Source organism: Oncorhynchus mykiss, chromosome 25, assembly GCF_057628025.1.
Source record: "Oncorhynchus mykiss isolate SJ-2025 chromosome 25, ASM5762802v1, whole genome shotgun sequence".
NCBI lineage: Eukaryota > Metazoa > Chordata > Actinopteri > Salmoniformes > Salmonidae > Oncorhynchus > Oncorhynchus mykiss.
The window spans coordinates 88236442-88261731 of NC_143046.1; the positions used below are offsets into that span (position 1 = coordinate 88236442).

Here is a 25290-nt window from a genome sequence, read left to right on the forward strand (position 1 = left end):
AAATAGGAGTTGGCAAGACGACACATAGAGATATGGGACTCGGGCTAATTTCTCCCTCCCAGCTAGTGTAAAGGAACGAAAGGTTGTGTCCCAAATTGCACCCTATTCCCTATGTAGTGCAGTAATACCCTATGGGCCCTGGACAAAAGTGTGTGTGTGTGTGATATATATATATATATATATACACTCACTCAGGCCAGTTTTAGGTAATTACTGTGGCTTGCTATATAAAGCAGGCAGACAGGCATCGAGACATTCAGTTACTGTTGGATTGAACGTTAGGTCACTGGTTTTGCAGCAGTCCATGGTCCCATTCAGCAGTCCATGGTCCCATTCAGCAGTCCATGGCCCCATTCAGCAGTCCATGGCCCCATTCAGCAGTCCATGGTCCCATTCAGCAGTCCATGGCCCCATTCAGCAGTCCATGGCCCCATCCTGCCTGTACAGGCTGCTGGTGTTGTGTTTTCCTGACACACGGTAGGTCCCTTGATACCAATTTACCGATGGTTTGAAGCCCACCGCAGATTCATCCCTTCATGGCTACGGGGGGGGTCCGACCCGACCCGTACTCGATGGGTGTACTTAAAACTGGCCACTGTAAGTTACTTGATGAGCAGAGTTGAAGATTGAATTGACCATTTATCTGCATGCGAGCAGAACACGCTTTGTACATTTTTAGGCTGTACTGTTACAGGGGTCGGTGAATTTTAGATTTAAAAATACTTCTGAAGTTAGTAAATTCCACATTGAAATATGAGACTTAAACTTTTCTTAAAGGAAAATGATCGACCCCTACATACAATGTCCATTAATTAGCGTCTGCTAAATGATGTAGTATACCACTCAGATTTAAATGAAATAGTTTCTATCCAGCAGCTCTAACATGTTAGCCCTAGCTACCTCACTGGAAAATCAAACCAATCTGGTACACAGAGTATAGTGGGGGGTAGGTTTATTTGGGTTCATACCTCAAGTTGTCATTCCCTAGGTGAAATGAGCTACTCTAGTTTGAATACGTTAAAGCCCAGAATATATGGATGTATAACACACATGCCAACCTCGTCTCTGATGACTTTACAGGGTGGGAAAACAGGTAAACACAGAAGACAGTCTTGATCTTTTTTAGAGAGTTAACCCACAATCTTTCATTTGGAAATACAAAAAAGGGACAATCTGATAAATGTGCCAGGACTTGGAGGAAAATAAAACATCACTGCCAGGTTATGAAACATTCAATCTAGAAAACATCTTAATCATGGTGGTGGGGACTGACAATATTATGCGGGGGTGGGGGGGGCTGACAATATTATGGGGGGGTGGGGGGGGCTGACAATATTATGGGGGAGGGGGGGCTGACAATATTGTGGGGGGGTGGGGGCTGACAATATTATGGGGGGTGGGGACTGAATATTATGGGGGGGAATGACAATATTATGGGGGGGGGGCTGACAATATTATGGGGGGGTGGGGACTGACAATATTATGGGGGGGTGGGGACTGAATATTATGGGGGGGACTGACAATATTATGGGGGGGTGGGGACTGACAATATTATGGGGGGGGTGGGGACTGAATATTATGGGGGGGAACTGACTTATGGAGTTGGTTGTTTAGATGGGGGGGGACTGACAGAATATTATGGAGTTGGTTGTTTAGATGGGGGGGGGGGGATTAAAGGAACATTGTGGAGTTGTTTTTCTTTGAGCTCATTACAGGTATTCCTCGTAAGGAGCTTTTCATGATCAGAAATCTCTTGGGATTGCTACATCTTCACACATCAAACAGCATCTACTGACAAGGGCTATGAAAGTAGAATGAGACGACAGAAAGCATGGCAAACCTAAAACGATATCAAATAGTTTAAGACAACCATACTGATTGTCCTCGTCTGTGCAACACATTTTCCACCCGGTGATCAAGACTACTCTACCCATTTAGGTGAGTTCAAGTGTTCAATGTGTCTGGACAAGAAAACCATTTTACTATGTAATTATAATTAAACCCCCCCCCCCCCCCCCCCCCCCTGCATACCTTAAATACATTTTAAAAGCTTGCCATCTAATTCACATCCACATTTCCTAATAGTCAATAAAGTGTTAGATTCAGAGTGGTCTGTATATTATAAACTGACGATGCACATCGGCACGAATATCTGTTGGGATTATTAGATAATGAGGTCGGTCATTCTTCCTCTCAAGAAGCATTTAGTGTTGACTGTTGAACGAGAGGACAGCTGCGACAATATTCATTTTTAAAAAAAGGGAGAAATGTTTTCTGTTTATTAAATGGCGCTCTGCACTGCGTTGGTGTTGAGTCAATACAGTCTCTTGAAAACGGCAGCCATCTTGAATCATGGAGTGGTCAGTCTTCGCAGCAGGTCCCACTTCAGCTTCTCCTGCGGCCACTAAAACCAGTTTTATCTCCTACATGCAGATCTTTCGCCTCTAAGAGCTCACCAACACATAGATCATCCTGTAAGGAAAAGAAAGAACACTTTAGGGGGAAATTCTCATCATTGAACCTAACATTCGTTAAGACACTTCGGGTAAACAAAGGATATGAGCTAAAAAAAAAAACAGCTTTTAAGGCAGATCAGTTATTACTTTCATACCCATAGAGATAGAAGGAGGTAGAGATAGTAGAAGAAGGAGGAGGTAGAGATAACATACCCATAGAGATAGGAGGTAGAGATAATAACATACCCGTAGAGATAGTAGAAGAAGAAAGAGATAGTAGAAGGAGAGGAGGTAGAGATAATAACATACCCATAGAGATAGAAGGAGAGGAGGTAGAGATAACATACCCGTAGAGATAATAACATACCCATAGAGACAGAAGGAGAGGAGGTAGAGATAATAACATACCCATAGAGACAGTAGAAGAAGGAGAGAAGGTAGAGATAATAACATACCCATAGAGATAGTAGAAGAAGGAGAGGAGGTAGAGATAATAACATACCCATAGAGACACAGTAGAAGGAGAGGAGGTAGAGATAATAACATACCCATAGAGACACAGTAGAAGAAGGAGAGGAGGTAGAGATAATAACATACCCATAGAGATAGTAGAAGAAGGAGAGGAGGTAGAGATAATAACATACCCATAGAGACAGTAGAAGAAGGAGAGGAGGTAGAGATAATAACATACCCATAGAGATAGTAGAAGGAGAGGAGGTAGAGATAATAACATACCCATAGAGATAGTAGAAGAAGGAGAGGAGGTAGAGATAATAACATACCCATAGAGACAGTAGAAGAAGGAGAGGAGGTAGAGATAATAACATACCCATAGAGATAGTAGAAGAAGGAGAGGAGGTAGAGATAATAACATACCCATAGAGATAGTAGAAGAAGGAGAGGAGGTAGAGATAATAACATACCCATAGAGACACAGTAGAAGAAGGAGAGGAGGTAGAGATAATAACATACCCATAGAGATAGTAGAAGAAGGAGAGGAGGTAGAGATAATAACATACCCATAGAGACACAGTAGAAGGAGAGGAGGTAGAGATAATAACATACCCATAGAGATAGTAGAAGAAGGAGAGGAGGTAGAGATAATAACATACCCATAGAGACAGTAGAAGGAGAGGAGGTAGAGATAATAACATACCCATAGAGACAGTAGAAGAAGGAGAGGAGGTAGAGATAATAACATACCCATAGAGACAGTAGAAGAAGGAGAGGAGGTAGAGATAATAACATACCCATAGAGATAGTAGAAGAAGGAGAGAAGGTAGAGATAATAACATACCCATAGAGATAGTAGAAGAAGGAGAGAAGGTAGAGATAATAACATACCCATAGAGATAGTAGAAGAAGGAGAGGAGGTAGAGATAATAACATACCCATAGAGACAGTAGGAGGTAGAGATAATAACATACCCATAGAGATAGTAGAAGAAGGAGAGGAGGTAGAGATAATAACATACCCATAGAGATAGTAGAAGAAGGAGAGGAGGTAGAGATAATAACATACCCATAGAGATAGTAGAAGAAGGAGAGAAGGTAGAGATAATAACATACCCATAGAGATAGTAGAAGAAGGAGAGGAGGTAGAAGGCCAGTTTGCACCAGCCCTCCTTTTGACAGTAGGCCAAGACGTCAGCGTTCATGATCGTAGTTGGATCATAGAGGCCTGGACCACTCATCACCGGCCTGCTCGTATACCTGCAGAGAAACGTGATACATTGAAGTCACAAGTTGCTGTGTTTCAACAAATGATTAACCAGGAAACGTGCTGGTTCATGGCAGCGGGACTATTTTATTTTTAAAAGGTCCACAGGGTTTGAATCTGTTAAAAGTAAAGAGTATGTATGTGCCTGCATAGAAACACATCTATTTATAGAAACATGGGACACGTTTCCTCACAAACCTGATTGAAAATGTGACACATTTAGCTGTAGTCAGCATGGTTAAATCCATTACATTGGTTTCCGTAGAAACAACACTGCAGAATTGCAAGTGGCGTATAGCCAAGAGAAATACAAATCTGTCATCCTGGCTGAGATTCATTACATGGTTTTAACAAATCATGAACCATGAAAATTGCCATAGGATGGTGTAGCGGAAATAAATATGGTTTAGAATATTCTCAAAGGAAGTGTGTACTGGGGGGGGGGGACAAAACAAAAATACCATGTGTACATTGCTTAAAGTGACATATAAAACCCCTTGAACGTACCTCCAGACGTGGTAGGCCAGCAGTGGCATGTTGAGGCCAAGGGTGAGCCACTCAGCAGCACACAGGAACATCACACAGAAGAACACATGGATGAGATACTCCGGGAGTACCAGCTGCATGAACATGTAAACAACACAGTGATATCAACAAGATCAGAGACAGGAGTCACAGACGGCTGCCTTCAGACCTCAAGAAAATACACTCAAATGTGCTCACTGCTATGTAGAAAACAGATACAGAGACTGAAAATGTACTCACTGCTATGCAGAAAAAAGATACAGTAGAAATTAGAGACAGAGACAAATGTACACAAGACTTGCATGTTGTTTTAGGTCATAGAATGATTGTTGCCTTTGTACAGCAAAAATGTTAAAGTACAGAGGACACACTGTGCATGAATTAAATAGATATTGGAACTAACAGAACAATTTAGACCTAAACTGTTAAGACATTCCCTTGATATCGTTTGTGACAGCTTCCATAACATTACTAGACACAGTAGCTTCCATAACATTACTAGACAGACAGTAGCTTCCATAACATTACTAGACAGACAGTAGCTACCATAACATTACTAGACAGACAGTAGCTTCCATAACATTACTAGACAGACAGTAGCTACCATAACATTACTAGACAGACAGTAGCTTCCATAACATTACTAGACAGACATTAGCTTCCATAACATTACTAGACAGACAGTAGCTTCCATAACATTACTAGACAGTAGCTTCTATAACATTACTAGACAGACAGTAGCTTCCATAACATTACTAGACAGTAGCTTCCATAACATTACTAGACAGACAGTAGCTTCCATAACATTACTAGACAGACAGTAGCTTCCATAACATTACTAGACAGTAGCTTCCATAACATTACTAGACAGTAGCTTCCATAACATTACTAGACAGTAGCTTCCATAACATTACTAGACAGTAGCTTCCATAACATTACTAGACAGTAGCTTCTATAACATTACTAGACAGACAGTAGCTTCTATAACATTACTAGACAGTAGCTTCCATAACATTACTAGACAGACAGTAGCTTCCATAACATTACTAGACAGTAGCTTCCATAACATTACTAGACAGTAGCTTCCATAACATTACTAGACAGACAGTAGCTTCCATAACATTACTAGACAGTAGCTTCCATAACATTACTAGACAGACAGTAGCTACCATAACATTACTAGACAGACCGTAGCTTCCATAACATTACTAGACAGTAGCTTCCATAACATTACTAGACAGACAGTAGCTTCCATAACATTACTAGACAGTAGCTTCCATAACATTACTAGACAGTAGCTTCCATAACATTACTAGACAGACAGTAGCTACCATAACATTACTAGACAGACCGTAGCTTCCATAACATTACTAGACAGTAGCTTCCATAACATTACTAGACAGACAGTAGCTTCCATAACATTACTAGACAGTAGCTTCCATAACATTACTAGACAGTAGCTTCCATAACATTACTAGACAGTAGCTACCATAACATTACTAGACAGACAGTAGCTACCATAACATTACTAGACAGTAGCTTCTATAACATTACTAGACAGACAGTAGCTTCCATAACATTACTAGACAGACAGTAGCTTCCATAACATTACTAGACAGTAGCTTCCATAACATTACTAGACAGTAGCTTCCATAACATTACTAGACAGTAGCTTCCATAACATTACTAGACAGTAGCTACCATAACATTACTAGACAGACAGTAGCTACCATAACATTACTAGACAGTAGCTTCTATAACATTACTAGACAGACAGTAGCTTCCATAACATTACTAGACAGACAGTAGCTTCCATAACATTACTAGACAGTAGCTTCCATAACATTACTAGACAGACAGTAGTGCTACATTGAAACATGGGATAGTAGATGTCATGTTACACTAGACTAGATGTATGTCTACGTCTCAAATGGAACCCTATTCCTTATGATCCCTGGCCAATAGCATTTCCGCTGAAGTCATTTAGCTGTGGCACTGTCAGGCTGTATCACAACCGGCCATGATTGGGAGTCCAATAGTGCAGCGCACAATTGGCCCCAGCGTCTTCCGGGTTTATACCGGTGTAGGCCGTTATTGCGAATAATGTTTTTTTTTCTTAATTGACATAAAAAATAATGTAATAGACTTATTAACAATTATTGAAAACAAATCAGCCTACATGCTTGCACTTTGTGCAGTCTGCGTAACCATCTACCGCGTTGTCCTCGCTCAGCACCCGTTTCCACCGGGACGTTGTAGCCTATTCCCTTATCAGAAACGTTATATTTCTCCGGTTAGGCTTACGTTAGCCATGTCAGCATAAGCTAGGCTATCCAAGGAAAGTAAACTTGGCAACGTGTCGTATTCTCACATGCATAGACAGAACATAAACCCTGCGCGTCGACAATGTAGAATATTTTCACACAAGTGACAATTCCCTACTACACACTATGCTGGTAGCCTTGTGTCTGCCTCGCCGCTCACAGAATGGAATTCGCAACAAGCTCCTGCGTTTTTAAAAAGTGTATTTTTTTATTTTATTTAAAAATGATTCCAAACGGCAATATAATTGTTGTGACCCACGAGCCAACACCCACACGTTGAAAGCGTTTTCATTCCACCCGCCTGATGATTTTTGTTTTCCAGCTCACCTGCTTCGCTACTAATGATTAAACCAACAGACAGACGGACCCCATATTTCAGCCTGTTTATTTATATAGGTGATAATGCTTATTGCTAACAGCATACCTAATCATTTTTTTTATTTCAATAAAGGTAAACTAGGCATGTCAATAATAATATTGACCATGCAAAGGCTAAATGGATGGTCCAATATGTTAAAATTATTTGTACAAAACATTTTATCAATATGTTATTGGGCTCATTTCTGGAGGTGGAAATTATATTTTATATGGCATCAGCATCATTTTACTGTCATTCATTTTGGAGTAGAATGTCCTCTAAAGAAACTAGAACTGAGCTTCTCAGTCCTCCTACATAATCTCAGTCCTCCTACATAATCTCAGTCCTCCTACATAATCTCAGTCCTCCTACATAATCCAGGGGGGGGACCTTTGTCCGCCCAAAACAGGGGGATCTGCGACCCCCCCCCCCCCCCCCCCCCTCCCTACACATTTTCCCAGCAGGAAACACTATAGTGCGCTATATAGGGAATAGGGAAGCCATTTGGGACGTAAGCCTATATAAAATGTCCATAGCAGAGAACTGAACTGAGTGAAAATTGACCGAAACAATTTAGGGTGAAATTGGCAAACCAAATGTTAAACCGTAAATTGGAAACTGCAAGTGTACTAACGCCCATCTTGAACAGAAAAAAAAAATTAAAATAAAAAGTATGATTGCTTCCAAAATGCCACCATACTACCTATATATTAGTGCCCTATTTTTGACCAAGGCCCATATGGCTCAGGACTAAATAGCCCTGGACAAAAAGGTAGTGACCTACCCTGATGGGAAACAGCTTGTCTGTCGAAACATTGAATATTAGGTTATTCAATTATTGCATCTGAGCTCCAATGGCATGTGGCTCTCCTTTTCTTTTGTAAGTGACCTACTTTTGACCAGGGCCCGCCCGCCCGTAGTGAATAGGGTGCCATTTGGGAGGTGTACTACACCTAGATGAATCAATTGTTTTTTTTTTTAAGGTAACTGCTCCTAATGTGGCAGGGTGGCCTAGTGGTTAGAGCGTTGGACTAGTAACCGAAAGGTTGCAAGTTCCAATCCCCGAGCTGACAAGGTACAAATCTGTCGTTCTGCCCCTGAACAGGCAGTTAATTGAACAGGCCGTCATTGAAAATAAGAATTTATTCTTAACTAGTAAAATAAAAGGTAAAATAAAAAATTTAAAAAATAAAATAAAAATGTCTTTACTATCCAATCAGTGACCTCCTAATGTCTTTACTATCCAATCAGTGACCTCTTAAAAAAAGAGGGTGTAAAGATTCTCCGTTCCCGAACCCCAGATGTGATTTTTGGCTCAACTTTTTTAACTGAACATCTACTGTCGTGTTCGCAAACGACCCTTAAAAACACAAGTCTAGAAAGAAGGAAAAAAATACTCAACATTTTACAGCATTTCATTATTTTGTTACTGATTCTTCTTCTTCAGCTGCTTTTTGTTTTGCCTTAAATCATAGAAAGGCAGTATGGTTGTCGTGCGACACTACAGCTGAATAGTCCAGGCTAGGGGAACACAAAGCACGGATTAACCAGTCCTGAGACCCACAGTTAATGTGTTATTTAATCCCATAAACTCTTGGTTTATAGAGCCTCCTGTCTGTCCTCACAAAATCCCACGATCAACTGTAGGAGATCTGTCAGTGTGACTAGACTACTCGTTAAATATTACGTGGCCTCCAACTGCTCTTAAACGCTAGTAAAACCAAATGCATGCTTTTCAACCGTTCGCTGCCTGCACCCGCACGCCTGACCAGCATCACCACCCTGGATGGTTCCGACCTTGAATATGTGGACATCTATAAGTACCTAGGTGTCTGGCTAGACTCTAAACTCTCCTTCCAGACCCATATCAAACATCTCCAATCGAAAATCAAATCAAGAGTCGGCTTTCTATTCCGCAACAAAGCCTCCTTCACTCACGCCGCCAAACTTACCCTAGTAAAACTGACTATCCTACCGATCCTCGACTTCGGCGATGTCATCTACAAAATTGCTTCCAACACTCTACTCAGCAAACTGGATGCAGTTTATCACAGTGCCATCCGTTTTGTCACTAAAGCACCTTATACCACCCACCACTGCGACTTGTATGCTCTAGTCGGCTGGCCCTCGCTACATATTCGTCGCCAGACCCACTGGCTCCAGGTCATCTACAAGTCCATGCTAGGTAAAGCTCCGCCTTATCTCAGTTCACTGGTTACGATGGCAACACCCATCCGTAGCACGCGCTCCAGCAGGTGTATCTCACTGATCATCCCTAAAGCCAACACCTCATTTGGCCGCCTTTCGTTCCAGTTCTCTGCTGCCTGTGATTGGAACGAATTGCAAAAATCGCTGAAGTTGGAGACTTTTATCTCCCTCACCAACTTCAAACATCTGCTATCTGAGCAGCTAACCGATCGCTGCAGCTGTACATAGTCTATTGGTAAATAGCCCACCCATTTTCACCTACCTCATCCCCATACTGTTTTTATTTATTTATTTTTCTGCTCTTTTGCACACCAATATCTCTATCTCTACCTTTACATAACCATCTGATCATTTATCACTCCAGTGTTAATCTGCATAATTGTAATTATTTGCCTACCTTCTCATGCCTTTTGCACACAATGTATATATAGACTCCCCTTTTTTCTACTGTGTTATTGACTTGTTAATTGTTTACTCCATGTGTAACTCTGTGTTGTCTGTTCACACTGCTATGCCTTATCTTGGCCAGGTCGCAGTTGCAAATGAGAACTTGTTCTCAACTAGCCAACCTGGTTAAATAAAGGTGAAATAAAAAAAATAAAATAAAATTACAGGCACCCTAGCCTAGTATTCTCAGAACTAAAATGTAGGCTAAACCCTACTTCAAAAATGTTGATTTAATAAAATTATCTCCTTGGGAAAAGTTGGTATGATATAATAGTAAATCCTGGGTATAATGGGTAATTATTAGTGAATTAATAATGGGTAACTTTATATTAGGGATATTACAAGGGTCATTTTGTTGTATCCTTTGCCCCAAATGGCACCCTATTCCCTATAGAGTGCACTACTTTAGACCAGAGCCCTATTCCCTATATAGTGCACTACTTTAGACCAGATCCCTATTCCCTATAGAGTGCACTACTTTAGACCAGAGCCCTATTCCCTATATAGTGCACTACTTTAGACCAGATCCCTATTCCCTATAGAGTGCACTACTTTAGACCAGAGCCCTATTCCCTATATAGTGCACTACTTTAGACCAGATCCCTATTCCCTATAGAGTGCACTACTTTAGACCAGAGCCCTATGGAACCCTATTCCCTATATAGTGCACTACTTTAGACCAGAGCACTATGGAACCCTATACCTTATATAGTGCACTACTTTAGACCAGATCCCTATTCCCTATATAGTGCACTACTTTAGACCAGAACCCTATTCCCTATATAGTGCACTACTTTAGACCAGAGCCCTATATAGTGCACTACTTTAGACCAGAGCCCTATTCCCTATATAGTGCACTACTTTAGACCAGAGCCCTATGGAACCCTATTCCCTATATAGTGCACTACTTTAGACCAGAGCCCTATTCCCTATATAGTGCACTACTTTAGACCAGAGCCCTATGGAACCCTATTCCCTATATAGTGCACTACTTTAGACCAGAGCCCTATGGAACCCTATTCCCTATATAGTGCACTACTTTAGACCAGAGCCCTATGGAACCCTATTCCCTATATAGTGCACTACTTTAGACCAGAGCCCTATGGAACCCTATTCCCTATATAGTGCACTACTTTAGACCAGAGCTCATAGGGATGCAGGCTTAATGTTTAGAATATAAGTGTCCCCAAATACATTTCAGCGCAGCTTAAAAATAGATTTCTCTTAAAATGATTTAATCTTCACCCCCAACTTTCATTACACTTTGATGTTTCAACATTGTTTAAAGTATGAAACGAAGAAAAAACCATGACGAGCCCTCTACATACATGGAAACATACAAGTCTGGTAGAACGGGTTGAAACTCTCGTCTACCCTACAAAGCTATACTGTCCTCTCTAATCATTAAAGATCTCATGGGAAAACACGCTGGGCACACACACACACATACACAGACAGACATACACAGACAGACACACACAGACAGACACAGGAAGTAATGCAACGTAGTGACATTGAGACATGTTGTACACATGACTGTGTGTCCCCCCCCTTGACAGCTGACAAGATCACCATAGATTAACAACAGTGCAGCACAGGAAGCCATCCAGCCTGACCGCCAGGCCATAACCTCATCCAGCCTGACCGCAACCTCATCCAGCCTAACCGTAACCTCATTCAGCCGGACCGCAAACTCATCCAGCCTGACCGCCAGGCCGCAACCTCATCCAGCCTGACCGTCAGGCCGTAACCTCATCCATCCAGCCGTAACCTCATGCAGCCGGACCGTCAGGCCGTAACCTCATCCATCCAGCCGTAACCTCATGCAGCCGGACCGTCAGGCCGTAACCTCATCCATCCAGCCGTAACCTCATCCAGCCTGATCGCCAGACCGTAACCTCATCCAGCCTGACCGCAACCTCATCCAGCCTGACCGTAACCTCATCCAGCCTGACCGCCAGGCCGTAACCTCATCCAGCCTGACCGCCAGGCCGTAACCTCATCCAGCCTGACCGTAACCTCATCCAGCCTGACCGCCAGGCCGTAACCTCATCCAGCCTGACTAACCTCATCCCGCCTGACCGGCCTAGCCGGATGACCGCAACCTCATTCAGCCTGATCGCAACCTCATCCAGCCTGACCGCCAGGCCGTAACCTCATCCAGCCTGACCGCAACCTCATCCAGCCTGACCGCCAGGCCGTAACCTCATCCAGCCTGACCGTAACCTCATCCAGCCTGACCGCCAGGCCACAACCTCATCCAGCCTGACCGTAACCTCATCCAGCCTGACCGCCAGGCCGTAACCTCATCCAGCCTGACCGCAACCTCGTCCAGCCTGACCGCAACCTCATCCAGCCTGACCGCCTCATCCAGCCTGACCGGCCTAGCAGGATGACCGCAACCTCATCCAGCCTGACCGCAACCTCATTCAGCCTGACCGCCAGGCCGTAACCTCATCCAGCCTGACCGTAACCTCATCCAGCCTGACCGCCAGGCCGTAACCTCATCCAGCCTGACCGCAACCTCATCCAGCCTGACCGCAACCTCATCCAGCCTGAAAACCAGGCCGCAACCTCATCCAGCCTGACCGCAACCTCATCCAGCCTGACCGCAACCTCATCCAGCCTGACCGCAACCTCATCCAGCCTGACCGCCAGGCCACAACCTCATCCAGCCTGACCGTAACCTCATCCAGCCTGACCGCCAGGCCATAACCTCATCCAGCCTGACCGCAACCTCGTCCAGCCTGACCGCAACCTCGTCCAGCCTGACCGCCAGGCCACAACCTCATCCAGCCTGACCGTAGCCTCATCCAGCCTGACCGTCAGGCCGTAACCTCATCCAGCCTGACCGCAACTTCATCCAGCCTGACCGTAACCTCATCCAGCCTGACCGCCAGGCTGCAACCTCACCCAGCCTGACCGTAACCTCATCCAGCCTGACCGCAACCTCATCCAGCCTGACCGCCAGGCTGCAACCTCACCCAGCCTGACCGTAACCTCATCCATTCTGACCGCCAGGTTGCAACCTCACCCAGCCTGACCGCAACCTCATCCAGCCTGACCGCTAGGCCGTAACCTCATCCAGCCTGACTGCACACATTGTAGAAATCAGATCAGTATGCAGTCGATGAAGTCAGGAGAAAGATGTCACCTGCAACCATTAAGTCTATACCTACCGGATTTAATGTGTTACATTGGTCTATGGGATTCTTGTAATCAGTCTTCAGTTCATCAAATGCGATGATCTGGAGAGAAAGAGAGAACATGTGCCTGTGTAAGTAAATTACTTCTTCCATTGAACAAAAACAAAGGCTGCAGATTGCAAATGTCCTGGAACAATGTTGGCCAAATGCAATGAGGGACAGCTGTTGTCTTTCATAGAGAATACGTATCCTTCTATTTATTATTTCAATGTCCTCCGGTACAACTTGCCTACAACAATGGCTGGTACAACAAGCATAACATGCTGACCGCGCCGCGTGCGCGAGCGTTGCAAAATACATTTAAACACAAGTTATTCCGCCAAAGACTGCATAAACTAGCTAGTTTAGTTTGCTAGTCAACTACCGTGTTCACCCGTTTGAAATGTAGGAAGCTAATGTTAACTACACCGAACAAAAAATAGAAACCCAAAGTGTTGGTCCCATGTTTCATGAGCTGAAATAAAAGATCCCAGAAATGTTCCATTCACACACAAAAAGCTTATTTCTCTAATTTTCTGCACAAATGTGTTTACATCCCTGTTGGTGAGCATTTCTCCTTTGCTATAAAAAAAAATCAGGTGTGGCATATCAAGAAGCTGATTCAACAGCATGATCATTACGCAGATGTTACCTTGTGTCGGGGACAATAAAAGGCCACTAAAATGTGCAGTTTTGTCACATCAATGACACAGATGTCTCAAATTGAGGGAGAGTGCAACTGGCATGCTGACTGCAGGAATGTCCACCAGATCATTTCTCTACCATAAGCCACCTCCATCGTTTTAGAGAATTTGGCATTATGTCCAATCTTCGTCAAAACAGCAGACCACGTGTTACCACGCCTGCCCAGGACCTCCACATCCGGGTTCGTCTGACAAGCCACTGGGAGAGCTGATGAAACTGAGTATTAGTATATAAGCCCTCTTTAGTGGGGGGAAAACTCATTCTGATTGGCTGGGCGTATTGGCTGCGATTAAGGCCTTATAATGGATTTATTTCAATAAGAGATTTCCTTATATGAACTGTCACTCATTGTTGCGTTTATAATTTTTGTTCAGTATAATTAGTTACCTAGCTAGTATAAACTAATAGCGTTACCATTTAGCCAGCTCTGGTAACGTTAACGGATGTCGATATAGTTTACTAGCTGGCTGACGTTTAAATTCGGAGTTTAACAAAAAGGTTTGATTAGAAAAGGTAGGCCAGATATTATTTGATAGCGAATGAAAACAAAACGACTCGGTCTTTTCGGTCAAACAGCGCGGATGTACGGTGCCATTCATTCTTGGTTAGTTATTAAACTAACGAATGACAAGCCTGTTTGCAAATGGTTCATTTCAAAACGTTGGTTACCTATATTGCCTAGCTACATCACTATAGTTCAAGTCATACTATTTGATTATGATACCAATATAGCTACTTACATGCCAAATAGCGAAGAAAATGAGAGCGGCCGTAAGCAATAGCGCAAGCATGTAACAAAAGGCCGCGAATGTGAACGCCATGTTTGTGTTGCTTTGCTGGCTGATATCTATAACCACAGAGAACTGTCACCCGTTGCCTTCTAGAGGGAAGCGAGAAACTACAGAACGCAGACAAGGGTGGAAAAAAAGGATGCTGCGTTCAAAACAACTGGGAACTCGGGCATCTCTGACTTCAGTCGTTCCAAGACAACTGGGTACTCGGGAAGAAACGAGCTCCAACGGGAGGGGAGGGATATTTTTTTGAACGGTCATCCAACTCGGAATTTCAAGTTTATAAACTCGGGTATAAACTGGAGTTCCGACTTGATAATCACAGATTTCCTGATTTTACTTTTCTTTTTTTTTTCAAATTCGCAGTTCTTCTTCGATGAGGTTTAACGGCGGTTGGCATCCAATGAATGTTACATTACCGCCACCTACTAGACTGGGAGTACAACTCCCTTACACTTTGCTTGAAAAATAAAACCCCTATCAATTCAATTCAAGGGGCTTTATTGGCATGGGAAACGTGTTAACATTGCCAAAGCAAGTGAGGTAGATAATATATCAAGTGAAATAAACAATAAAAATTAACAGTAAACATTACACAAACAGAAGTTTCAAAACAATAAAGACATTACAAATGTATTGTATTATATATATATACAGTGTTTTAACAATGTACAAATGGTTAAAGGACACAAGATAAAATAAATAAGCATAAATATGGGTTGTATTTACAATGGTGTGTGTTCTTCACTGGTTGCCCTTTTCTCGTGGCAACAGGTCACAAATCTTGCTGCTGTGATGGCACACTGTGGAATTTCACCCAGTAGATATGGAAGTTTATCAAAATTGGATTTGTTTTTGAATTCTTTGTGGATCTGTGTAATCTGAGGGAAATATATCTCTCTAATATGGTCATACGTTGGACAGGAGGTTAGGAAGTGCAGCTCAGTTTCCACCTCATTTTATGGGCAGTGAGCACATAACCTGTCTTCTCTTGAGAGCCATGTCTGCCTACGGCGGCCTTTCTCAATAGCAAGGCTATGCTCACTGAGTCTGTACATAGTCAAAGGTTTCCTTAATTTTGGGTCAGTCACAGTGGTCAGGTATTCTGCCACTGTGTACTCTGTTTAGGGCCAAATAGCATTCTAGTTTGCTCTGTTTTTTTGTTAATTACTTGACACATTGGAAAGAATTATCTTTTTGTTTTCTCATGATTTGGTTGGGTCTAATTATGCTGCTGTTCTGGGGCTCTGTAGGGTGTGTTTGTGTTTGTGAACAGAGCCCCAGGACCAGCTTGCTTAGGGGCCTCTTCTCCAGGTTCATCTCTCTGTAGGTGATGGCTTTGTTATGGAAGGTTTGGGAATCGCTTCCTTTTAGGTGGTTATAGAATTTAACGGCTCTTTTCTGTATTTTGATAATTAGTGGGTATCGGCCTAATTCTGCTCTGCATGCATTATTTGGTGTTCTACGTCGTACACTGAGGATAGTTTTGCAGAATTCTGCATGCAGAGTCTCAATTTGGTGTTTGTCCCATTTTGTGAAGTCTTGGTTGGTGAGCGGACCCCAGACCTCACAACCATAAAGGGCAATGGGCTCTATGACTGATTCAAGTACTTTTAGCCAAATCCTAATTGGTATGTTGAAATGTATGTTCCTTTTGATGGCATAGAATGCCCTTCTTGCCTTGTCTCTCAGATCGTTCACATCTTTGTGGAAGTTACCTGTGTCTACCATCTAACACAGGGGTGGGCAATTCCAGTCGTCGAAGGCCTGATAGACTGTGACACTAAACACAACCCTCACACCTTTAGAAAAATAATAATAATAATAATAACTAAAATAATACAAAATAACACCACCCTACTCCACTATTTAAATATATTTAGTCCTACTTCATGCCAACAACCTGAAAGGACGGGACACCACCACTTTACACACCCTGTAACTCTTCTGATGTCAAGTCTCGCACACTCAAATACCTCTCTGCAGCTGCCACCACAACCTCTGATTCAGAGGGTTAAATGCAGAAGACACATTTCAGATGAATACATTCAGTTGGACAACTGACTAGGTATCCCCCTTTCCCAACCTCCATTTTCTGCAACTTACGTTCCATCCCTGCAGTACAGTTGATAACCATTGCTATAAATGCTATAAATCCAATCTTACTGAAACATATATAACTTGGTTTATCGCTCTGTTCTGGTACAGATCTACTAGTCACTCCACTCCTCTCAGGATCACTCCCTCTGTTCTGGTACAGATCTACTAGTCACACCCCTCCTCTCAGGATCCCTCCCTCTGTTCTGGTACAGATCTACTAGTCACACCACTCCTCTCAGGATCACTCCCTCTGTTCTGGTACAGATCTACTAGTCACACCCCTCCTCTCAGGATCCTCCCTCTGTTCTGGTACAGATCTACTAGTCACACCTCTCCTCTCAGGATCCCTCCCTCTGTTCTGGTACAGATCTACTAGTCACACCACTCCTCTCAGGATCACTCCCTCTGTTCTGGTACAGATCTACTAGTCACACCCCTCCTCTCAGGATCCTCCCTCTGTTCTGGTACAGATCTACTAGTCACACCCCTCCTCTCAGGATCCCTCCCTCTGTTCTGGTACAGATCTACTAGTCACACCACTCCTCTCAGGATCACTCCCTCTGTTCTGGTACAGATCTACCAGTCACACCCCTCCTCTCAGGATCACTCCCTCTGTTCTGGTACAGATCTACTAGTCACACCACTCCTCTCAGGATCCCTCCCTCTGTTCTGGTACAGATCTACTAGTCACACCACTCCTCTCAGGATCCTCCCTCTGTTCTGGTACAGATCTACTAGTCACACCTCTCCTCTCAGGATCACTCCCTCTGTTCTGGTACAGATCTACTAGTCACACCTCTCCTCTCAGGATCCCTCCCTCTGTTCTGGTACAGATCTACTAGTCACACCTCTCCTCTCAGGATCCCCCCTCTGTTCTGGTACAGATCTACTAGTCACACCTCTCCTCTCAGGATACCTCCCTCTGTTCTGGTACAGATTTACTAGTCACACCACTCCTCTCAGGATCACTCCCTCTGTTCTGGTACAGATCTACCAGTCACACCTCTCCTCTCAGGATACCTCCCTCTGTTCTGGTACAGATCTACCAGTCACACCCCTCCTCTCAGGATCACTCCCTCTGTTCTGGTACAGATCTACTAGTCACACCCCTCCTCTCAGGATCCCTCCACCTTGACCCATCTTCCTCTACTTTCTTCACTGCCTCAGCATAGGTCAACTTCTGTACTACTCCAACCCTGGAAACCTCAACCTGCCTCTCTCGCACGGGACATTTCTGATCCACAGCCCCATGGGCACCCTTACAATTAACACATACCACTACTTTCCCCAATGCTACACATTACACAGACCCATAAAAAACGAATCCAATTTTAATAAATTCTACTGGGTGAAATACCACAGTGTGACATCACAGCAGCAATATGTGTGACCTGTTTCCACCAAAGGGCAGCCAGTGAAGAACAAACACCATTGTAAATACAAACCATATTTATTTATTTTAACTATTTGCACATCGTTACAAAACAGGTGAAAATTAGACATAATGACATTTGACACGTCTTCATTCTTTTGGAACTTTTGTGTAATGTTTACTGTTAATTTTTAAATTGTTTATATCCCTTTTGTTGATCTATTTCCCTTGCTTTGGCAATGTTTCCCATGCCAATAAAGCCCCTTAAATTGAATTGAGAAGAACTGTGGTCGAGCGAGCAGAGGAGCGCAGGCCAGCGTGATGCGTGCAAATTAAACGTGAGGGTTTGTGAGCGTGATTTTGAACGAGCAGAACTGCAGTGCCGCGCGCAGTAAATTAATCCGAGAGCAGAGATTTTTGTTCCCCTCGAGAAATACGTACTAAATCAAATTTTATTGGCCACATACACATGGTTAGCAGATGTTAATGCGAGTGTAGCGAAATGCTTGTACTCCATGTCCAGACTCAGAAATGACTGCACTCTCACAAACACGGCTGTCTCCTCTGCCTCTCACAACAATTTTCCAGTTTGCTCTCCAAAATACAATTTTGCTCTCGCAACTGCTTACTATAATTACATAAAACAGGGGGAAATTCAAGCCAATGAACATAGCCTGTAGCAGTCTATTGAAACGCCATTGGTCAGGTTTTTGTTCCAATCAGGGCTTGACTGCTTTCTTAACTGAGTTTTTGACCACAGAGATGACAGCTAGGTGTCTTGTTTCACAGTCTTTGTACAAAATAATAAAATGTAGCCCTTTATTAGCTAGTTAACTGTCATGTGTTATTTTTTTTTTTTTGGGGGGGGGGTATTTATTTTTTTATTCAAAATACAGATCAACAATTTACATTGTTACATCATACAAAACAGAATGCAGGTATTAACGAGAAAATACTAAAACATTCTCTGACTTTAAAAAAAACATTGTTTTTTTAGAGAAGACTATTTATTTGTAGAATAAGTAGTAAAGTCAGTTCCTTCCTGCTACTCTCTGTTTCTTCCTGCTACTCTCTGTTTCTTCCTGCTACTCTCAGTTCCTTCCCGCTACTTTCTGTTTCTTCCTGCTACTCTCTGTTTCTTCCTGCTACTCTCTGTTTCTTCCTGCTACTCTCTGTTTCTTCCTGCTACTTTCTGTTTCTTCCTGCTGCTTTCTGTTTCTTCCTGCTACTCTCTGTTTCTTCCTGCTACTCTGTTTCTTCCTGCTACTCTCTGTTTCTTCCTGCTGCTTTCTGTTTCTTCCTGCTACTCTCTGTTTCTTCCTGCTACTCTGTTTCTTCCTGCTACTCTCTGTTTCTTCCTGCTACTCTCTGTTTCTTCCTGCTACTCTCTGTTTATTCCTGCTACTCTCTGTTTCTTCCTGATCTTTCCTGTCCTTTTCCTCTCTCCCTCAATCTCTCCTATTATAATTGTTTTTTTTGCAGCAGTAGAAGTTGGCCAGCTGAGTCATCCCATTCTGCTTGGTGACAGACTCCTGCAGGCTGCTTATGGAGCTGTCTTATCTGGTCCTGGGGGATCTCTCCATCCAGGTGGGCCAGGTAAGTGTACAGCCCTATGAACGAATCAAAGGGGATCCTCTTTCCGCTCCACCCTCCTCATTCCCCGTCAGGATCTCACACACATACCTCAGGGCACTGATGATGGTCCCTCCCAGAGCGCTGCAGCCCAGGGCGAAGAAGTGCATCCGGTGGATGTTGTCGTTGAAGTTCCCCAGGGCCAGCAGAGTGTCCAGCTGCTCTGAGGGAAGACACAGACACTTCCTCTTCTGCTGCTTCTCCTCTTTACTGATCGTCTCCTTAAGGGCCAGCTGTTTGTGTAGGACTTTCAGCAGGCCTGGTGTCTATCCGGTATCAGTCTTCTGTGTGGCAACGGGCATCTCCAGCCTATCTTTGGCCGGGCAGAGTGTCTCCTTTGGACAGGGCAGCGTGTCTCCTTTGGACAGGGCAGCGTGTCTCCTTTGGACAGGGCAGAGTGTCTCCTTTGGCCGGGCAGAGTGTCTCCTTTGGACAGGGCAGAGTGTCTCCTTTGGACAGGGCAGAGTGGCTCCTTTGGACAGGGCAGAGTGGCTCTTTTGGACAAGGCAGGGCAGAGTGTCTCCTTTGGACAGGGCAGGGCAGAGTGTCTCCTTTGCACAGGGCAGAGTGTCTCCTTTGGAAAGGGCAGAGTGCCTCCTTTGGACAGGGCAGAGTGTCTCCTTTGGACAGGGCAGAGTGACTCCTTTGGACAGGGCAGAGTGTCTCCTTTGGCCGGGCAGAGTGTCTCCTTTGGCCGGGCAGAGTGTCTCCTTTGGCCGGGCAGAGTGTCTCCTTTGGCCGGGCAGAGTGTCTCCTTTGGACAGGGCAGAGTGTCTCCTTTGGACAGGGCAGAGTGTCTCCTTTAAACAGGGCAGATAGTCTCCTTTGGACAGGGCAGAGTGTCTCCTTTGGACAGGGCAGAGTGTTTCCTTTGGACAAGGCAGACTGTCTCCTTTGGACAGGGCAGAGTGTCTCCTTTGAACAGGGCAGAGTGTCTTCTTTGGACAGGGCAGAGTGTCTCCTTTGAACAGGGCAGAGTGTCTTCTTTGGACAGGGCAGAGAAGTACGCTGCAGACCACTGTAGTATGTCATGGGGTTGGGTTCTGATTGCAGCTTTGGTGAACTGTTTGAGAATGTCTGGTATTTCAGGGGGGATGTTGATTTGCTGTTCACAGTACAGATACTATGTACTGTGAACAGCAAATCAACAGGTACTGCTTAATCATATTACTAATCGAATATCTTTCTTGGTAATATATTTTTTTTTTAGAAAAACAAGTAAGAGAGTTAAATTTGCTAAAATTATATATTTTTAAAATTGATTTGGTTTAGGGATTGGCCATCTTCATTTTCAATCCATAGCAATTTAAAGTGTTTTCCCTGACTGTCATGTGTCTCCGGCAACGATCAACTGCAATGACCTCACGGCCTGGGTGGTCTCAACAAATCACAGCACAGTATATGACATTAGAACGCGAACCAATTACAATACAGTATGTTAACATACATGAATATTACATCCCCCTTATCACTTGAAAAAACAAACAAATTAATAAAAATGTTCTACATATTTTCAAACATTTTATTTGAATACATGCTCTGTAGTATGAACTCAAGGTAGGTAACCATGTTAAATCAAATGTATTTATAAAGCCCTTCTTACATCAGCTGATATCTCAAAGTGCTGTACAGAAACCCCAGCCTAAAACCCCAAACAGCAAGCAATGCAGATGTAGAAGCACCGTGGCTAGGAAAAACTCCCTAGAAAAGGCCAAAAACCTAGGAAGGAACCAGACTCTGAGGGGTGGCCAGTCTTCTTCTGGTCCTCTTCATGTATACTGTACCAATTACGTACCGCGCCAACATAACAGACTCTGAAACACTGTTTTAGTACCAAGATTTCTCAGCAACTCTGCATTTCCCGTCGCAATGACAACATTTGAAAGACATGCAATATCAAAAAATTTCAAAGTTCAACTGTTCAATAACCAGTTTACAGTCTGGAACTCTTTCAGGGGAGCGATCCACCTACACCCTTTGACATTTTTAACAGATCTAGGACAGTTCTGGGCTTGACCTCTCTTCCGGACCTTGTGTGGTATGAAGCTGAGCATGCTTCGGTGTCAGTTAACATTTGTTGTGGTGTTTTCGTTTAAGCATGGTGTGTGTGTGTGTGTGTGTGTGTGTGTGTTGTGTTCAGTCCATCACATTGTCTTTCAGGGAGAACGGTTATTCCCGTCACTGTGTTTTTCTTTTGTTCAGTAGGTGACGACGATCCTTCTGCGGTGCGGACGTGAAAAGAACGTTCAGGTGTCACCTGGTTGGATGACGACTGCTGGTCCCCAGAGGCCTCCTGGATTCTAACCCGACTCTCCGTTCATTCAGTGGTGGCAGCGGTCTAGCTGACCTGTCGTAGTACCTCTTTTAGTGTTGTCGTCTCTGTGCCCGTTTTGCAAAACACTTTGTTGTAGCTGACGACCTCAGGGAGCAGCTGCTGGTTGGTGCTGGGAAGGAATTGAGCGAAGTCTGCGGCTCGTCAACAACTGACCTTGGCGACGATATCAGATTGCTCCATGCGCTCTCCAACTCTTTCTTCAGACGGGCGCGGAGACCAAGGGGATATCTTTCTCGATGGGTAGATCATAGGGGTTTGCTTTAGGTCAAGGTGACTGGTACATTCTCCTGGGAATAATCCTATTCCTGTAAAAACATCAGAAAACTCCTCCATGACAGTCTCTGTCTCCACCGATGAGGTCCCTGATAACACTAGCCTGATGAGGTTCATTCTCTGTCTCCACCGATGCGGTCCCTGATAACACTAGCCTGATGAGGTCCATTCTCTGTCTCCACCGATGCGGTCCCTGATAACACTAGCCTGATGAGGTCCATTCTCTGTCTCCACCGATGAGGTCCCTGATAACACTAGCCTGATGAGGTCCATTCTCTGTCTCCACCGATGCGGTCCATTCTCTGTCTCCACCGATACGGTCCCTGATAACACTAGCCTGATGAGGTCCATTCTCTGTCTCCACCGATGCGGTTCTGATAACACTAGCCTGATGAGGTCCATTCTCCACTGATGTGGTCCCTGATAACACTAGCCTGATGAGGTCCATTCTCTGTTTCCACTGATGAGGTCCCTGATAACACTAGCCTGATGAGGTCCATTCTCCACCGATGAGGTCCCTGATAAGACTAGCCTGATGAGGTCCATTCTCTGTCTCCACCGATGAGGTCCCTGATAACACTAGCCTGATGAGGTCCATTCTCTGTCTCCACCGATGCGGTTCTGATAACACTAGCCTGATGAGGTCCATTCTCCACCGATGTGGTCCCTGATAACACTAGCCTGATGAGGTCCATTCTCTGTCTCCACTGATGAGGTCCCTGATAACACTAGCCTGATGAGGTCCATTCTCCACTGATGTGGTCCCTGATAACACTAGCCTGATGAGGTCCATTCTCTGTTTCCACTGATGAGGTCCCTGATAACACTAGCCTGATGAGGTCCATTCTCCACTGATGTGGTCCCTGATAACACTAGCCTGATGAGGTCCATTCTCTGTTTCCACTGATGAGGTCCCTGATAACACTAGCCTGATGAGGTCCATTCTCCACCGATGAGGTCCCTGATAAGACTAGCCTGATGAGGTCCATTCTCTGTCTCCACCGATGAGGTCCCTGATAACACTAGCCTGATGAGGTCCATTCTCTGTCTCCACCGATGCGGTTCTGATAACACTAGCCTGATGAGGTCCATCCTCTGTCTCCACCGATGCGGTCCTGATAACACTAGCCTGATGAGGTCCATTCTCCACCGATGCGGTCCTGATAACACTAGCCTGATGAGGTCCATTCTCTGTTTCCACTGATGAGGTCCCTGATAACACTAGCCTGATGAGGTCCATTCTCTGTCTCCACCGATGAGGTCCCTGATAACACTAGCCTGATGAGGTCCATTCTCCACCGATGAGGTCCCTGATAACACTAGCCTGATGAGGTCCATTCTCTGTCTCCACCGATGTGGTCCCTGATAACACTAGCCTGATGAGGTCCATTCTCTGCCCCTGGCTCCGATTCACCACCCTAACCAGTCAGTCTGCCCCTGGCTCCGATGTCAAGCTGTGGTACTCATTCAGAGGAATAACGTTTTACCTGTGACTTGTTTGAACTTGAGCTCTGTGCTCCTATCTCAATGTCAGACTTACTCTGTTTGTGATGTCTGACTTTTCTGTGTCACTGAATCAATATAGAGTTCATCAGAATTTGACTCCTTTGATTTGACATTTCATCTTTATTCTCCTCCTTCAGAGGACCCATCCTCTCCTGTCTCCTTCAGAGGACCTGTCCTCTCCTGTCTCCTTCAGAGGACCCATCCTCTCCTGTCTCCTTCAGAGGACCCGTCCTCTCCTGTCTCCTTCAGAGGACCAGTCCTCTCCTGTCTCCTTCAGAGGACCCATCCTCTCCTGTCTCCTTCAGAGGACCCATAGGCTAGTGCACTAGTATGTAGAGAATAAGGTGCCATTTTGGGACACAGATATTACCTCACTGCAAAGTATCACTAAAGAATCACACCGTTTCTCCTCTAAAACAAAGATGAACAGAGATATGTAACTGTCCTTCATGTCACACAAACTGTCGGTGTGACTCTCAAGGACTGTTAGCTGCTGCCGTTTTTAATTGATAGTTATTATTTTATTTATTTGACCTTTATTTAACCAGGCAAGTCAGTTAAGAACAAATTAATATTATCAATGACGGCCGAGGAACAGTGGGTTAACTGCCTGTTCAGGGGGCAGAACGACAGATCTTTTACCTTGTCAGTTAGTGAATAAGAGCATTAATATGCATAATTCCTTTACCTCGTTCCCCCCCAAACTTCAGGAAAGAGAATCTACACCCATCAGCTTGTGAATTATATTCTAAACAGTCTTTTATGTTGTTGTTATTGTAATTTAGATGATAATTTGTTGTCATACGGTTGTCGTTTAAAAGTAATATCGTGAAAAATGAATGCATTCAAAATGTCTTTATACTGACATTTCCAAGCAGGAAGAGAAAAGGTGCCAAATTCAACGTGTGTGGCTATGATTGTCAAAAGTGCTTCGAGCCTGGTGACACTTCCACCTTGAAAATATATCAGAAAGAATCAAAAGTAGATGTGTTTAGAAGTGTTTTATCTACATACACACAATCCTCTCACAAGTAATATCTTAGTGACTTGATCAAAATAACAGGTCCCCAAAATCATCTACTATCCAAACCTTTCTTTGAATTGTAGTAGAAATTAAGAAAAAGAAATGGGGGAAAAAAGGACCACAAAAAAAATTGTTTAGAATCTAATCAAGTCATAATTATGTAATAAACAAACATAACTCAATCTAAAACATTTGTAGCCATGACAACTCATTTTCAATTCCCCTTGTTTTGCTTGTATAGTCGACGGAACGACCTGTCCGCCTCAGTAGGAGTGTTCCATTTCATATAGAATCAGGAAACTGGCACACGTTGTTGGGGGAAGGAGGAGA

General features: G+C 43.9%; 1 protein-coding gene and 1 pseudogene across 1 annotated transcript; both read right to left on the reverse strand.

Annotated features, from left to right (window-relative positions):
* Positions 1-935: 935 nt before the first annotated feature.
* Positions 936-14923, reverse strand: LOC110505967 (protein cornichon homolog 1). The gene is made up of 5 exons (XM_021585439.3): positions 14668-14923; positions 13217-13285; positions 4683-4795; positions 4025-4168; positions 936-2472 (listed from the first exon to the last, which is right to left on the reverse strand). The coding sequence occupies exons 1-5, from the start codon at positions 14746-14748 to the stop codon at positions 2445-2447; spliced, it is 435 nt and encodes a 144-aa protein (XP_021441114.1). The 5' UTR covers positions 14749-14923; the 3' UTR covers positions 936-2444.
* Positions 14924-19638: 4715 nt separating this feature from the next.
* LOC118944274 (ropporin-1-like protein pseudogene) lies at positions 19639-21876 on the reverse strand (annotated as a pseudogene).
* Between the last annotated feature and the right edge of the window lie 3414 nt (positions 21877-25290).